This window comes from Barbus barbus (assembly GCF_936440315.1).
Source record: "Barbus barbus genome assembly, chromosome: 27".
Lineage (NCBI taxonomy): Eukaryota > Metazoa > Chordata > Actinopteri > Cypriniformes > Cyprinidae > Barbus > Barbus barbus.
This window is the reverse complement of record NC_136755.1, coordinates 14238779-14256277: the sequence shown is the minus strand read 5'-3', so window position 1 is coordinate 14256277 and position 17499 is coordinate 14238779. Positions and strand designations below refer to the sequence as shown.

Here is a 17499-nt window from a genome sequence, read left to right as displayed (position 1 = left end):
CAACTGCACTCCACAGATGTACCAAACACACTACCTTTGATTCTGGCACTAGCATGACCGTAAAATTACCAAGACAATTTTCTCTCAGTCAGCAGTGCAAGTCCTGTTCCCTCAAGCTGCATATTTGTGGAAATGGATTTCTGGCCAGTGAGTGGTGGAGGGAAGGAAGAGGTTTTAGCCCAAAGCAACCACTTATCCATCAGTCTATTACACATCAGATACACACTTACAGCTTGAGCTCGCCTGAGGTTTGAATCACTTAATGCTCAGAGACCTTCATTACCTTGTGATGGGCTTCTTTTTTTTTTGTTTTTTGCTCACATGGAAGAATGTTAAACTAACATAAGGGGGCAAGTGCGGTAAGATATTTGCAATCTGCTCATGTCTGCTTGAGCATACAAATCCACATAAGCAGAAAAAAGATGGTGATTGATTATATCTAAACAAGCAGGAATCTTTGGAGAGACCCAGGCAAAACAGTCTAGTTTTGGACTAAGGGCTATAATGCTAAATACCTTTAGCAGCAGGATGCTCAGAGGAAAAGAAAGCACATGATACACAAGCAAAGCAATGCCACATACTGAACCACAAAAAAAAATGGTGCATTTATAAATGTGGGCTGAAAAAAATCGATAATCAATGAAAATCAACATATAGGCTGAAAAAAATCGACTCCACTGCAGCCCCTGCATGAATATAATGTTAAACATATTCTCAGTAAAACTCACTGCTTGTGTAAAATAAATTGATATTACAAATATCATACACTCTCAGAAATAAAGGCACAAAATGTATGTCTTTGTACTTAAAGAGTCCATAGTGGTACCGTAAAGGTACAGTGGGGTAAATAAGTATTTGATACACTGCTGATTTTTCAAGTTTTCCCACTTACAAAGAATGGAGAGATCTGTAATTTTCACCGTAGGTACACCTCAATTGTGAGAGACAGAATCTAAAAAAAAAATCCAGAAAATCACATTGTATGATTTTTAAATAATTAACTTCCATTTTATTGCAGTGACAGCGTATGTACCTTTTTTTCTGAGAGTGTATGTATGAATTAATCTTAATGAATTTGAATTGTTATAACTATTGTCGCACCAAAATAAGTTCTTTAAGCCCTTAAACAATTAATAAAAATTTTTTTATGTCAAAATACACAACCATTCAAAAGTTTTGGGTCAGTAATGAAATTAATACTTTTATTCAGCAAGGCTTCATTAAAATGATCAAAAGTGACAGAAATCTTTTGTAACATTACAAAAATCTTTTATGTCAAATAATTGCTGTTCCTCTGAACTTTCTATTAATTAAAGAATCATTGTTTTCAACAGTGATTTTTAAGATTGACAATAATAAATGTTTCTTGAGCAAGAAATCTGCATATTAGAATGAAAAAAAATCATACTAACCCAAAGTTTTGAATGGCAGTATATGTTCTCTGATTCATAAACTCCAGACTCTTTATTTTCACTGTTTGTTATGATACATTACTGATGAATATGATATTGAATTTAATTTATTATTTTGAATTATGAATATTGTTATTTATTAATTTTAACTTCTCACTGTTGATACACAAAGAGCCAGTCATCATGCGTAATTAATTTGCTTTGGAAAGTTTTTCAAGGTTTTTAATACTCATATGACTCATACACAAGACTGCAAAGTGTTGTTTGTTTGTGAGCAGGCAATGCAGCAACATAGGAAGGTACATCATTGTTCAGCTAAGTGGAAATCCAGTTCTGAGAGGTGTTTGAAGATCCTCTGCCCAAATACCAGCTCAACCCACACCATTCTGGTGGAAAGAAAGAGTGGTTTGATAATAGCAAAAAACCCTACCGTCCCCAGCGTTGTAGGCCAGAATGGAGCGTGATCTGGTCTGCTTGCCCTCAGAGTTCTTCCCTGAGCAGGTATTGGAGCACAGAGACCATGAAGTCCAGGGACTGAGCACACAGTCTTTGGGACAGGGCACCTCACACAGCACAGGCATGGGAAGAATGGCGTCCCGGCACAGCTGTCTGTCCACATATTCACCTGAGAAGAACAAAATACGGGGTCTGTTATATTCTCAAATCCTAAAATAAGGATCCCGGAAGACCAGCAAACACTTGAGTATGAAAGGGCAAACTCAAGCAAATTAAAAACTAATATCCACATAGAAATATACAAATGGGTTTCAAAAAGACAAAAGCCAAGCAAAGTGAAACCCCACTCATTTGATGCTGTGATAAATTGTGAGAACATTAATACACATCTCACTCAGTGCGTAAATAAATCTACCCACACAGAGAATTCACACTGTGCAAGTGATACACCGCCAAGTGCTGTCATCTCTACTCCATGCCAGACTATGCACGGTACACAAACACTCAGTGAAAACCACCCATTTACACATTAAAACTGCATAAAGTACCTTATATCTATGCATAAACCGGAACATTGATACAATTCAAAGGGCCCAAGATATATAAGACCTGTATAAGGTCTTATACAGTCATGGCCAAAAATATCAGCACCCTTGGTAAATATGATCAAAGAAGACTGAAAATTAATCTGCATTTTTAATCCTTTTGATATTTTATAAAAAAAAAGACAAAAAAAAAAAAAACACAAAAATCTAACCTTTCATTGTATAATAAGAATTTAAAATGGGGGGAAATATCATTATGAAATAAATGTTTTTCTCAAATACACATTGGACACAATTATTGGCACCCCTAGAAATTCTTATGCGTAAAATATCTCTGAAGTATATTCCCATTCATTTTCACAATTTTGAGCACTCCAGGGTGATTATGAACATTAAATTATCCAGCCATGGCTTCCTGTTTCACAGAAATATAAATAGGAGGGAAAACAAAGCCCAGATTCCCTTAATCATCCATCACAATGAGAAAAACTGGATGGGACTGAATGGGACTGGCTTCTATGGTCAAATGAAACAAACAAAAAAAAAAGAGCTATTTAAACACTCAAGATGGGTTTGGTGAACACAGGGATAAAAAGTACCCCATGTGTACAATGAAATATACTGCTGTATTTTTGATGTTGTGGGCCTATATTTCTGCTGGAGGTCCTGGACATCTTGTTTAGACACATGGCATCATGGATTCTATCAAATACCACCCCAACCTGTTAGAAATCTTATAATGGGCCATGTTTGGATCTTCCAACCGTACAATAATCCAAACACAAACCTCAAAAACAACACAAAAATGGTTCACTGGGCACAAAACCAAGCTTCTGCTATGGCCATTCCAGTCCATTACCTGAACCCTGTAGAAAATGAGTGAGGTGAACTGAAGAGAAGAAGCACCAACATGGAGCTGGGAATCTAAAGGATCTGGAGTGATTCTGGATGAAGGAATGGTCTCTGATCTCTTGTCAGGTGTTCTCTAAACTCATCAGGCATTATAGGAGAAATTTTAGAGCTGTTAAACTGGCAAATGGAGGTTTCAAAAAGTATTGAATAAAAGGGTGCAATTGTGGCCAATGTGTATTAGAGAAAAACATTTATTTCATAATGATATTTCCCCTCATTTTAAATTCTTATTATCCAATGAAAGGTTAGATTTTTGTGAATTTTTAAAATAAAAGATCAAAAGGATTAACAATGTAGATTAATTTTCACAGCCTTCTTTGGTCATATTTACCAAGGTTGCCAATATTTTTGGCCATGACTAAGTTATAGAGGACATTATCATAGGGACAAGACAACATTCTCAGGTTGTGTCCCTTTTACTAATGACCCATTGCTAATTTCTAGCATAAAAATCTCCAAGGACAAGGGTAAATTGCATAAAGAAACCCTTTGCATAGTTATGGCATGCATTTTGCACAAAAGTTTAACAGTAGAAAGTAGTTCATTAGACTTTAATGTGCTTCTTGCACATAAATTTTAGATTACTCTTTCAATGTCAAACAGGATGTGACAGCTGTGCACCCAAGAGGGACGATGATCCGGCAATGTTTGCAATCACAAAATCACATGTAATTATACGTAAATGCTGTCCAAGACAAACAGTCAATGCAGCACTTGCAGCTATGTAACATGTACTGTATATTGTGACATGTTTTTAAGTGTATAACATTTAATTGAAATCTTTGTCTTATACATGAAAGGATCGATATTTTTATAGCAACAAAATAAAACAGCAAAATCAAAACAACAACAAATAAATAAAGAATAAAAAAATCAAAAAAAGCAAAACAAGAAATAAACAAAACAAAGAAAATCAAACCATCAAAAAGCGAAAACAAAAACAAACAAACAAGGAACAATCAAAACAAATCAGAAGAAAAAGAAAATCAAACTATCAAAACAAAGTAAAACCAGACAAAACACTTTGCTGACAGAGGTCATCTGAAAGACCTAGTTTTGGACACCAACCCCTCTGTGGACTGTGTATCAGCCCCTGGATCGATCGGTGGACCCCATCCCTGAAAAAAAGCCCAAAGTGACAGAAAACCCACTGAGTCAGATGACACGGCGGGACCCCATGGGACAACAGATCTATTCTCATCAGCACCAGACAACAGGAATCAATAATTGAGAGAAGAGGGGAGGCACTAGGGAACAATGAGGAGTGGTTGAGACTGGGGGTGGGAAAGAGTTAGACTTCTGCACATCGCTGGCATTTATACACAGCATTTCACGGCAAAAAAAAAAAAAAACATCATTACAGTCCATCACAGACATTTATGTGCCTTTTTAGACGTTTAAAGCTGAAACTGCTAGGTATGTTTTGTAACAAATAACTGGTTCAAGCTGATCATTAGCTGGTCACCATCTTGGATTAAACAAACAAACAAAAATAAATTAATTAATAATTTAAAATAAAATATCATAAAATAGTTAAAATAGTTGCACATAAGGCAAATTTCACAGACTTCGGGAAAAACGTATAAACTGCCCTCATGAATAACTCAGTGAGTACATGCTGGGGAAAATGTAATATCAGCTGTACGTCTAGCCCTTATACATCTCAGAGTGTTAAACCTCAACTGCGTCTGACTGTCCCCTGATGGAAAAGTACCAGACGGTATCTGACATTTCCTCTATTGAGCGCTGTCACATTCTGATGAGGCTGCACACTACTCTTCCCAAAGTTAATGAGGGAGAGAGGGAGTTCAGCTAAATGCAGACTGACTCTGATGGACTAACAGAGTTAATTTAATTTATATAGGCGGCTCGCCACCGGTGCCAGAACAACATATTCACCATCTACCTGTCTGCGAGGCAGGACAAAGAAAGAGGTGACCTTGAACATATCATATAATTCCTCACTACAGCAAGGTATCTGGACTTAAATGGGTCAACGTGTTACAGTAAGCCTGTGGCTAGGGAGGAACAGAGTAATGGCCAGTCTTTCTTTCAGTTTTTGGATATATATTTTCATATATTCATATATGGCCAAATAATATCAAAACTATCAGACAACATGATCTATATAATATATGGAAAGTTCATAGTATATAATGTATTTACAAAATGTATAAAAGGAACAAAAGTATGTGTTTATGATTTACCCAGTATTGTAACACCTTCCTTTTTGTTTTTTTGCCAATACTGTATGACTTCTTTTTTTTTTTCTTTGTTTTGTTTTTTTGTACAATGAAATTCAGTGGGGTTAGATGTTGTTTTGGACTTTCATTGTATAGACAAAAAAAGTAAAAACATCCTTTAAAATATATTATTTTGTGTTCCACATAAGAGAAAATCATACAGGTTTGTAGCGACATATTTAGTATGTTAATTAAGGCATTTTGTTCCCCAGGCAAAATCTGACCCACAAACTACAGACTAAATCATTAAATTACCATTTCAATGACAAAACAAGCAACGCTATAGCATGCATGTATCATATTTTATCCCAAACCATTTTGACCCATGTATATTCAAAAGGAGAAAATTGAGCTATGCATTTTAGGGTTAATACAGAGTGATCAGTTTCTTTATTTAATTAAATGGTCATCAAACTGTTTAATAAATGGCTGTTAAAGCTATAGAATTAGTGTGCTATATAAAGTACAGTTGTTATATGTGGCATGTTAAGGAAGGTGTTTCAGGGTAACTGTCTGGTAGATGAGGTTCGTTGGAGGGCCGGGGGAAGGTAGCAGTCGTCTCTGTGGTGACAGCTGAGGCACATGCAGTATGACACCTTCAGTTGGTGTGAATGGGATGTTTGATTATGAGCCTTGCAAAACTGATTGAGTTATACACACACACACACACACACACACACACACACACACACACAGGAGCCTTTCTCTGCCTCTCTCTTTCTGTCCTTACTCTCCGCCTTTCTCTCTCCCCCGAGTCCTCATTAGCGATGTGAATGCTGAGGCTCTGGAATGTCGCAGTAATTGCCATGTCCGCACACTGAAATTTACTGGAACAAGGAGCGAAATGTGAGGATGTAAAATACAATTACAGTGTGTGCTCATAATTGATTCATTAATGCAAGCCGAGTCGAGCCACACCTCCAGACAAGACATTAACAATACGGAAGGCAAAGAAAAAGAAGTCACAGAGTTGGTGGTTCTATTTAAAAAAAAAAAAAACTGAATATTCTATTTGTCCCTCATATCCACAATAATTTAAGGTTAATTATTTTTGATACGCTCGCTGAATGAACCTATTTCACTTCCACATGTTGGAGGCTTTCGACTTGGTTTGTTAAACTATTCACTCAGCTATGCTCTAGTCTCTATTATATGAAATTAATTTGATTGGATGAATCAGAATTGCGGGTTTGCGGCACTGAATTTCGCTCCCTCATCAACCAGAGCGAAGTGTTCATCCACAAAATACCATTAAAAAACTGTTAGTACAACACAGCTGGGTCATTTCATTTCTCAAATATCTATGAAGTTTTTAGGCTGTATAAATAATGTAAATCAAAACCAAGACAGATGGGAGATTTTCCAGCCCTACATAATTAGATATAAAAGTGGCTTTTGACAAAAGCTTCTCAAACACTAAGAGTAAACATTGTAATAACTAAATCCACGGAGAGCTTAAGCAATATTTCTTGTCGTGTTTCATGTTCTTTGTTTGTATGTATGTTACCATTATCGATTTTGGGATCTATAAGATTTTTTAATGTTTTTGAAAGAAGTCTCTTATGCTCAACAAAGACTGCATTTATTTGATCAAAAATATATCAAAAACAGCAATATTGTGAAATATTATTATAATTTAAAATAGCTATTTTCTATTTTAATATATATTAAAAATTTTATTTATTCCTGCATGGAAAGCTGCATTTTGTGCATAATTATTCCAGTCATGATCCTTCAGAATCATTATAATATGCTGATTTTGCTGCTCAAGAAACATTTCTTATTATTATCAAATGTTAAAAACAGCATTTATTTGGAAACATACATATTTTTTCAGGATTCTTTGATGAATAAAACATTCAAAATACATCTTTTGTAACATCATAATTGTATTTACTGTCACTTTTGATCAAGTCAATGTGTCCTTGTTGAATTAAAACATTCAAATTCAATTTTATTTAAAAAAATAAAAATGGTAGTATTTGTTCAATAATGCACCTTTTTTTATTTTTTACCTTTTTGAATTAAAATGCTTAAAATTATGGGTGTTGGATTTACAATAATTTAAATGGATGTCCATATTTTCTAATAGTGTTACAACAAGTTACAATCAAACACAAAATACTCTGAGTTACAGAAGTGTTACAGCCATCCCAACTCTCCTCTCTTTCAGTTTATTGAGGCATTAGTGTCAGCTATGGTCACAGATCCAGGCATGTGCTTGTCCCCAGGTGAACTGCATTTTTCTCTGATCTCACAGATGGTGCTGGTGTTGGTTTCCCTCGCTACTGTGTACTCAGTCAAGCCAATAACATCCAGACGCTATTGGAGATTTTGGGGCCTTTGGGCTAGTTAGATGGTAGACCGCCCCAGCACATGTGGCTTTGTGTTTAGAAGAGTAAAAGGCAACAGTGCCACTTCTTATTGCTCTGAATGTCCCCTCTGGCCACTCTAACAATAGAGAAGTACTACCAGCCGCCTGTGCAAAAACAGCAATTACGGCATTGGGCGTGAGTCCAGAACATAAGCCCTATGGACAGAGTTCAAGAATGGACCCAGCTGTACAAGAACAAAACAATCTGGGTTTGTTGCTGCATTCGACACACTGAACGCCTGGGCACGACCCTTAAATAGAAAGTCTATTCAGCCAAAGATTTTTAATTAGTTTGAATGTTTATGAGTGGACGGTCACATATCATGCAGATGGAAGGTGTACGTATCACTTACCGTCACTGTTGACGCACTGTACTTGTGGGTTCTGGGTTCCCGGTCCACATACTTTGTCATTGTCAGGCACACACTCCTCTAGCTTCACCAGCAGCCATTCATAGCAACTGGGCTCCTCACAGGGAATTGCCTCCGTCAGATGGGGGCAATTTCCTGTGCCACCGGTGGGCTCATTCATGATTTTCCTTTTTCTCAGTTTGAAACCTGTCGAAGAACACAGATGAGACTCAAAGTCATTCTTGTTATTGAAGAGCGCAAGTAGGTTTGAATCATATAAACTAGTCAAACAGTCAACCAAAAAAGTAATTTAGTAAATGTATCCGTTCAAATGACTGAACATTTTCAGTTTATTGCAAAATACAAATTCAACAAGCTTTCACTTTCACATAATTTCAGATAGGCTATAACATGCAAATACAGGTCATTATACAAAACAAGCAAACAAACAAAAAAAACAAACTATTCGTTGACTAAAATAAAGATTACATTATGTGTGTGTGTATGTGTGTGTGTGTGTATTAGGGCTGTCGCGATTGGTCGATTCTATTGGACAATTAGATTTTTAAAAATCCTCGGCTGTATCCGAAATCGCCCCGGGGACAGCCATTTTAAGTGGTGTTCGAAACCATAGTGGATATTCTCGAGTGCACTCATTCAATCCCACAATGCACTGCAAAAACGAGTGTACAACCGATGTACACTCAACGGCTAGAGAATCCCCAGAATGCACTGCGAGAGTCGCGCACCGAATGAATTCCCGCGTCTCACAGTATAACACAGTATATGCGCTTTATTTCCATGCATGTAGTTTAAGCACGTGCTTCTGGGAACGCATCGTGCGGCCATTTCCTCAGCTTTCTGAGGTAAATCATTTATAAATCTACACAAACACAGGAGAATACTTCGCGATTTCAAAATAAAAGCTCAAACCCTCACTCTGAGTTTAGACGTGATGTGCACATATTCATGTAATTACAGCAGCTATAGCATTTCTGTCATAAACAAATGGCCAAATATTAAAGATTAAGTAGACATTTGAATTAAATGAGTCAATATTAAACAAGGATTAGATCGCGCAGTAATGTGTAAAAACAATCATCAGGTCGTCGGCGCCCCCTGCAGGCCTTTGTTGTAATGCGTAATCTACATTAGCTCTATTGTTTATAATACATTATGTATTTTAACAGTTTTGTTCAATAAAACCATATGATTTCTTGCTTTTGATACTATTTTATTTTACTTTATTTTTATTACCACAAAAAAAATATATTATAATTGTAGGGTCCTATGAAAAACGTTTTGTTCCCAAATTAATTGTTGTTTTCCATTTTAATTTTTCTATACTCTGTTTTAATGGTTAAATTAAATGAATAATCAAAATTCACCTATGGTCATGAGCTTTGGGTCATGACCGAAAGGACAAGATCCCGGATACAGGCGGCTGAAATGAGCTTTCTCCGCAGGGTGGCTGGGCGATCCCTTAGAGATAGGGTGAGAAGCTCGGTCACTCGGGAGGAGCTCAGAGTAGAGCCGCTGCTCCTTCACATTGAGAGGGGTCAGCTGAGGTGGCTCGGGAATCTGTTCCGGATGCCTCCTGGACGCCTTCCTGGGAAGGTGTTCCGGGCGCGTCCCACTGGGAGGAGACCCCGGGGAAGACCTAGGACACGCTGGAGAGACTATGTCTCCCGGCTGGCCTGGGAACGCCTCGGTGTCCCCCCGGAAGAGCTGGAGGAAGTGTCTAGGGAGAGGGAAGTCTGGGCATCTCTGCTTAGACTGCTGCCCCCGCGACCCGGCCCCGGATAAGCGGAAGAAGATGGATGGATGGATGGATGGATTGTATTATTAGTAGACTAGAACACGTGGATATGTTGTCATTCTTACACTATAATACAGGACTTTGATTTCAGTGATTTGGACTGAGATGGACACTTGCTTATTGCACTCTAGGTTGCACTTTACTTTTGCTTTAAAAAAAGGATTTCATAGAAATGTGGATTTCACTGTTCATTTTTTTCATCATGCTGGAGATGTCTGTTTTTAATCTGTTGTTTACACACTTCTAAGAGTACTTCTCAGACTTTTGTTTCTTTCTTTTTATTTAATTTTTATTAGGTTTGTTTACATTTTCACTCTTACTTTTACATTTCGTCAGAGGCTTGTTTACATTTATACTTTTTATGGTACACTACTGAATGGCAAAGTTGCAAGTTTAATAAAAATGTTCTTAAGTAAAAAAAATATTTTTTTTCTTTGTTTTTTCGGGGGGGGGGGGGGGGGGGTGATCGTTTAGGATTAATCGATAAATTAGTCGTTAGATTAATAAAAATAGTCGTTAGTGGCAGCCCTAGTGTGAATATATTAGATCTATATAAATAAGAGATAAAAAATATTTTATAAACTTAAATGAAAATTAGACATTGTCTTGGCAACTAATAAATAAAATAAGTAATTAATATAATATAATATATATAAAACTAAAAAAATAAGTTGAAGTACTAAAATTGCTAAATAAAAAATAAGGCTAAATATACATATTTAATAATAATAATAATAATGATACAAGTATGCAAGAAAATGACAAACTAAAATGAAAACTAAAATATTTTAAAACATCTAAATTTTAATAAATACTAAAATAGTATATAAACAATATTAAAATAATACAATAATATATAATAAGTAATGTACTATAATATTAAATATATACTATTTACAAAGAATACATAAAATAATCACTTTACCCTCTTTGGACAGTCATTCTTTTGAATTAGTCATACATTTTATTCATGCATTTCCAAATAAAGCAGTTTGTGGACAGAGAAATACTTCTTCTGAAGTTCACACCGAGCCACCGCTTGCTCGACTAGTGTCTGAACTCGACTAGTCGGTGCAAGCCCTTGCGTTAGCCCTCTAAACTGTCACAGCGTGTCATTGCACAATCACTGTAATATTACATTAAAAATATCGGTCCATTAAGCGTGCAAGATGACAGAAATTACTGGAGCAGCTCATCATAATGAATATTATTATTCCTCCCTCATTATGCTTGCCTTTCACCAAAGGGACTAATGCATTCAGCAATCCATTAATACAGAAGAGGCTTTGATGCCAGGGGTATTCCCATTCAAGGGCAGGAAAAGGGCTCCAGAGGAATGAAAATGGGTGGGCTGGACTCATGACCGGCGCAAGGTCACCTACACGTACCCTGCCATCACCCTCCCCTCTCTGGTCCATGGCCTCTGGTTTAATCCACATTGCTGTCTGGGGCCGATAAGGTAATATGGGACAGGGGGGCCTTTAGGAGTTAGTTGGAGATGCCAGTGTTGTCTATTTTTCTGATTACTTCTGTCCTGCGCTCTCCTCCTGGCTTTATTTAATCAGAAGGTCAGCGTAGAGCTCATTGTGGGTGTGTAAGGGGATTGTATCACGTCCTGTCAGTCAGCCCGGAGGTGTCTGATGGCATATGCTGCCTCTGTCTCTTTATCAGACAAAAGCACGATACTGGGTTTCATATCAGTCCCTCTTAATCAAAAATAGACAAAAGGCACAGCCGCACAAAAATCTCATCAGGATCTCATGGGTCATCACGTCTAAGGTGCACACTGACTTGTTATTCGGGCCTCAGCTTGAGATGTCACAGGTAATTTGTAATTTATCTCCCATCAAGCTTATTTTTGTAACTTGCTGAGGCTATAATAAAGATTACTGATATATTATGAAAGAACAGCCTTGATGTTTTAATAACAGTTTATATCTACATTCATCATTTGTAGAAGGTAAGACAGCTCTGGATTTGGTTGTTGCGTGACATCAAACCAGGACTGCACAGCATTTTTGAGAATTGAGCTCTGTTGCAAAGAAGAATGTGGTCAAAATTTAATTCTATAATATGAATTGAGATTGTGAAGATTTTCAGAAACCGTCGATGTCATCTAAATTAAAATACTTGAAATATTGTTAAATACTGTTGTAGATTTGACTATTTTATAGGGGAGCAGGTAACATAAACAGGTATGAGGTATTATGAAGTCCTTTGAGTACATACATTTTAAATATTAAAATATGTCATTAAATCTTAGTATATAGTAAAAAAACTAATCAAACTGTTATAATATCATACAATACACATATAAATACATATTAATAAATCACAAAAATTATATAATAATAGCTTTTTGGTCTAATGTTGGCACTGATGTTGTAGCACCATGCTGTTCTATTCTGTCCTTGTGCAGGAGAGACTGTATGTAAAAAAATAAATAAAAGCCTACACTCCTTTCGTCACATCTCCCTGAATAATGAGAGCCCACGTACTGTACATACACAAGTGCTGAGACCTGCCATTACAGCTATATGGCATGAAGTATGAACCGTGGGTGTTTGAAAAGAGAGAGTGGAACACAGATTCACAGAGAATCCATCATTAAGATGCATGGTGGAGAATTTCCTCCCATCCCATCCTTTTGAGTCACTTCATTAGGGAAGAGTCAATATGCATTAGTCATGCCACGGGTCGCTGTCCCAGCCATAATTAACGAGGAAAGCAGCCAGCGTGCCAGCACCTTTGATACACTATACCAACTGTCAGCAGCATTCGGTAAACCACCATCCTGTGAATCCAGCAGATTCGGTTCCTTCCAGAGACCATCTGAAGCTTACCTTTGTCTCTTTGAAGCCATCTAACCCTTGATTTGTCTTTTGTTTATTTCCTGACATGTTTTATTTTTCTGGGGGACCCCTTTGTTTGTTGTTCCCTCTGCAATGCTCCTGGTTCATAAACCTTTGAGAAAATGAATCTTCTGCCCCAGTAGGCGTTGATAAGTTTATGGCCCGGATGCTGATGGCGCAGATAGAGGTGAGAGGTGGGGCGGAGTGAGTTATGTGTTGAAAGGCTTCCCGTGCACAATTCATGTGATTTACAATAAAATAGGACGTTTTATTGATCCGCTCTGTTTTAGCGAGATGGGTGAAACAACCACTCCTCAAACACAACTGTAAAAGATGAAGTGGACCTGTAGTTCAACCTTACCTTTCTTTGTGGACTGATCCTGGCAGGTTTCAAAGGTGCAGGGCCCCCATGCGCTCCAGGAGGACACCTCACACTCCACAGGACAGGGAATATGGCAGAGCTGGGTAGTGTTAGGAGAAACGACCAAACACAGGTCACCGTTCACTGGCCGCAAGCCTGAGGAGACACAGACAAACATCGTTACAGAATCCCTAAAACATAAATCTACCGCAATTGTAATAAGAATATACAGGTCATTCATAAAAGTATAAGTCCAAAACTATTTCAGATATTTAATTCACACACACAAGTTTCATAAGATTTTGTTTTTGAAAGAAGTATCTTACGTTCACAAAGGCAACAAATATAGTAAAATTAGTAGTATTTTGCAATATTATAATTAAGTTTTATTTTTTAAATATATATTTTAAATTATCCATTGATTCTATAGAAATCTTTCTATGGCGATTTAGTGCTCAAAAAAATCAATTAAAAAAAATAATTTCTTAAAAATAAAAATGGTATAGTGTATACATAGAAAACTTATTAAAAAAAAAATAGTATTCATTTTATTCTAAATGTAATGTAAAAATGATAGTGAATTTTTATTCAGCAAGGACACATTGAGAATATATATATATATATATATATAATACAGTATCTCATAGAAGTGAGTACACCCTTCACATTTTTGTAAATATTTTATTATATCTTTTCATGTGACAACACTGAAGAAATTAAATTTTCACTTAGGGGTGTACTCACTTTTGTGGTCAGCGGTTTAGACATTAATGGCTGTGTGTTGAGTTATTTTGAGGGGACAGCAAATTTACACTGTTATACAAGCTGTACACTCACTACTTTACATTGCAGCAAAGTGTCATTTCTTCAGTGTTGTCACATGAAAAGATATAATAAAATATTTACAAACATGTTAGATATATCTAATGTATCGCCATGTTAGATATATCTAATCCAACATGGTGCCGATGATGGCAGCTATTGTGCGTTGCTCTTCAGTGTTCGTATTGTTTTTGTTTGTTTTTCCTGTTTTTTGTTTTTCAAATAAGATCAGTTTTACCAGGGATGACCTGCTGAACATTCGGCAGAACACACCACAAAATCTTCTACCGGTTTTAGATTTTTCGGACGTTTTGCTGGACATTGTAGTTGGCGGAGCCGTAGCTCTGGTCAAACGCTTCAGGAGGCGCAGACGGGGGAAGAGAGCCGGAGCGTTCGTGAAACTTCGTCAGCGCGGATTTCGAACAGCGTTGCCTAGCATCCATCTGGCCAATCTCCGCTCTCTACCCAACAAAACGGATGTACTCCTTCTGCTCTCCCGGACAAATAAGGATTTAAATAACTCTGCTGCTTTGTGTTTCACGGAAACCTGGCTGAATGGCGACATACCGGACAGCGCGATTCATCTGCCTAATTATCAGCTGATCAGAGCAGATCGGGACACGGAATCAACGGGGAAATCATGCGGCGGCGGGACGTGCTTTTGTCACACCTCTCCTCAAGAAGCCTTCACTCGATTTGTCAGTTTTAAAAAATTAATCGCCCCATCTCTGTTTTACCATTTATTTCCAAGGTTTTGGAAAAGATTGTGTTTCTTCAACTTCAATCTTTCCTTGCTGTAAATTCTCTGTTTGAGCACTTTCAATCTGGTTTTAAGGCTGCCCACAGTACTGAATCTGCCCTTCTGAGAGTGTTAAACGACATTTATTTAGCAACTGATACGGGTGACTCTGTGGTCCTCGTTCTCTTAGATCTATCAGCTGCTTTCGACACCATTAACCATTCTGTATTAATTAATAGATTGAAATCTTGGGTGGGTCTCTCTGGCACAGTTCTAAAGTGGTTCCAGTCATTTTTATCTGACAGGAAATTTGTGGTTAGGTTAGGAGAATTTTTATCTTCCACTGCTTCTCTCCCCTGTGGCCTTCCGCAAGGCTCGATTTTGGCCCCCTCTCTATTTTGTCACGACTTTACTTTTTTTTCATTATACATGTTACCTCTGGGATCTCCCTTTAGAAAACATGGGGTGTCGTTTCACTTTTATGCCGATGATACTGAAATCTATTTACCTTTTAGAAAAAATGATCCACTGGCCTTGACTGCTCTTTCATCCTGTTTAGGTGAGGTTAAATCCTGGTTATCTCAATTTTTTATCCTTAAATAAGGAGAAAACGGAAGTAATTGTTTTTGGCCCTTCAGAACATATGAACGCATTTAATTTTGACTTGGGATCCCTATCGGCTTTTAGGTCTCCGCAGGTACGAAATCTGTGTGTTATCTTGTCTCAGCTACCAAATCTGACCTCAGAAGACTACGGAGGGTAGTCCAGACTGCTGAGCGAATCATTGGTACAACCCTCCCCTCTCTCCAAGAACTGTACTCATCCAGAGTGAGCAAAAGGGCTGGCAAAATCACTCTGGACCACTCACATCCAGCACACAACCTCTTTGAACTGTTACCATCTGGTCGACGCTACAGAGCTCTGTGCACCAGAACGACCAGACACAGGAACAGTTTCTTCCCTCAGGCAATCCATCTCATGAACACTCAATAATAAACGTGGAACACACAACTAATACATTATCCATTCACCACACATACTTATATATATATATAATATAGACAACTATGTATGTACAGGTCAAGTATGTGCAAATTAGAAATGATAAAAATAAAATAAGTATGTGCAATATATATATATATATATATATATATATATAATTTTTTTATTAATTTTTTTCTCTGGTTTGTACATTGGTTATTGGCCATTTCTTGTTATTTTGTTTTTATTACCTGTGTCCTGTCCTGTTACTGTCTTTGTTGCACTGTGGAGCTTCTGTCACTACAACAAATTCCTTGTATGTGTAAACATACTTGGCCAATAAAGCTCATTCTTATTCTGATTCTGAAAATGTGAGGGCTGCACTCACTTCTGTGAAATACTGTATATATGAATGGGTAATCGGTGCAGGAAATGATGTTGGTTGAACTGTGTTGCATTGGATTTATATCGCTCACACATATACCAAAACGTACCTAAAAAGGTAATGTGAAGCATTTCAATGTTTGAAAATTCGAACATGAAGAGATTAAATGACATGATGAACATTCTCATAAACAAGTGCTCCTGATTGCACATGTTTTGCTAGACATCTCCCAAGACCCCCTTTGTCCTTGTTTTCTGTAACCAGCACTCAGTGCAAGTGTGCTTTCAGCTCTGAGCCATAGTTGACTTTCTGCAAGGTCAGTGTATTAACAGATCTGCTGCCGATACCCTTTGACGGATCTTCTCTTCATTCACATGCAAATTGCTTCGTGTCCAAAAGGTGCTCTCTGTGCGCCCTGAGCCATTTCTAAAATCATTCAGTTAATGTGTTGTGTGTGTGTAGATTTTCAGTGTGATCTAAGTGATTGATTGCATGACCAGAGTCATTAATGATTTATATGAGCTTGTTTAAAACAGAAATTAAAAGTTTTTTTTTTTTTCTTTTTTGCGAAGTGCTCCTCTGGGACAAACATCTGTCGAAACGCTCAATTTAGCATGCTGAATTTACTTCCAAAAGTGACACGTCAAAAAAAAAAAAAATTAGCTGTCAAATTGACAAAATTGATTTGCAAAAAGTGTCAAATTGACTTGCAAATGCAAGTTCCCTTATTCCCACAAACAGACTTGTCTCCACGCGCTCCGTATTTCTTATTAGGATGCGGTTGTGCTGTTGAGGTATTGAGGTGGGCAAAAACCTGTCTGACTTCCTGTCTCGGCGGCTCACGTTTTGCTGCCCTGTTAACCCAGCCTGATTAATGACCCTCTCCTTGTAGGTTGACCTTGTTCAGGTGGCACAACACTCGATTTGAGGCCAGATGGTCTGCTACTTGCCCACCCAGGGTTTCCCCGGTCTAATTATGGCACCAGTATCCCATCAGTCCCTCTGTCCGTCTGACAGCCGCAAACACATTCACCTGCTTGCATCACCATCATCATCATCAATAACTCAAGCCTGCCTGCGGGGCGGTGCTGCATGGATGCTCTGTAACAAAGCCACTGCGTTGAATATCTCATAAAGATCCACGACGGGGTGCAACATTGATTATATTCTGGAGAGCAACACGGCCAAGCCGAAACGAATTAACACTGTTGTTGTGTTCTGCTCTCTGTGACTGAGATGTGTTAATGG

At 37.6% G+C, this 17499-nt stretch overlaps 1 protein-coding gene across 1 annotated transcript in view; it reads right to left on the bottom strand.

Annotated features, from left to right (window-relative positions):
- LOC306847273 (thrombospondin type-1 domain-containing protein 7A-like) overlaps nucleotides 1–17499 on the bottom strand; it is a 121441-nt gene that overhangs the window by 41902 nt on the left and 62040 nt on the right. The window contains exons 5-7 of the mRNA XM_079381122.1: nucleotides 13325–13480; nucleotides 8296–8499; nucleotides 1843–2037 (exon numbers count right to left, since the gene is read on the bottom strand). Coding sequence (XP_079237248.1) covers nucleotides 1843–2037; nucleotides 8296–8499; nucleotides 13325–13480 — 555 coding nt within the window. The remainder of the gene's footprint in view (nucleotides 1–1842; nucleotides 2038–8295; nucleotides 8500–13324; nucleotides 13481–17499) is intronic.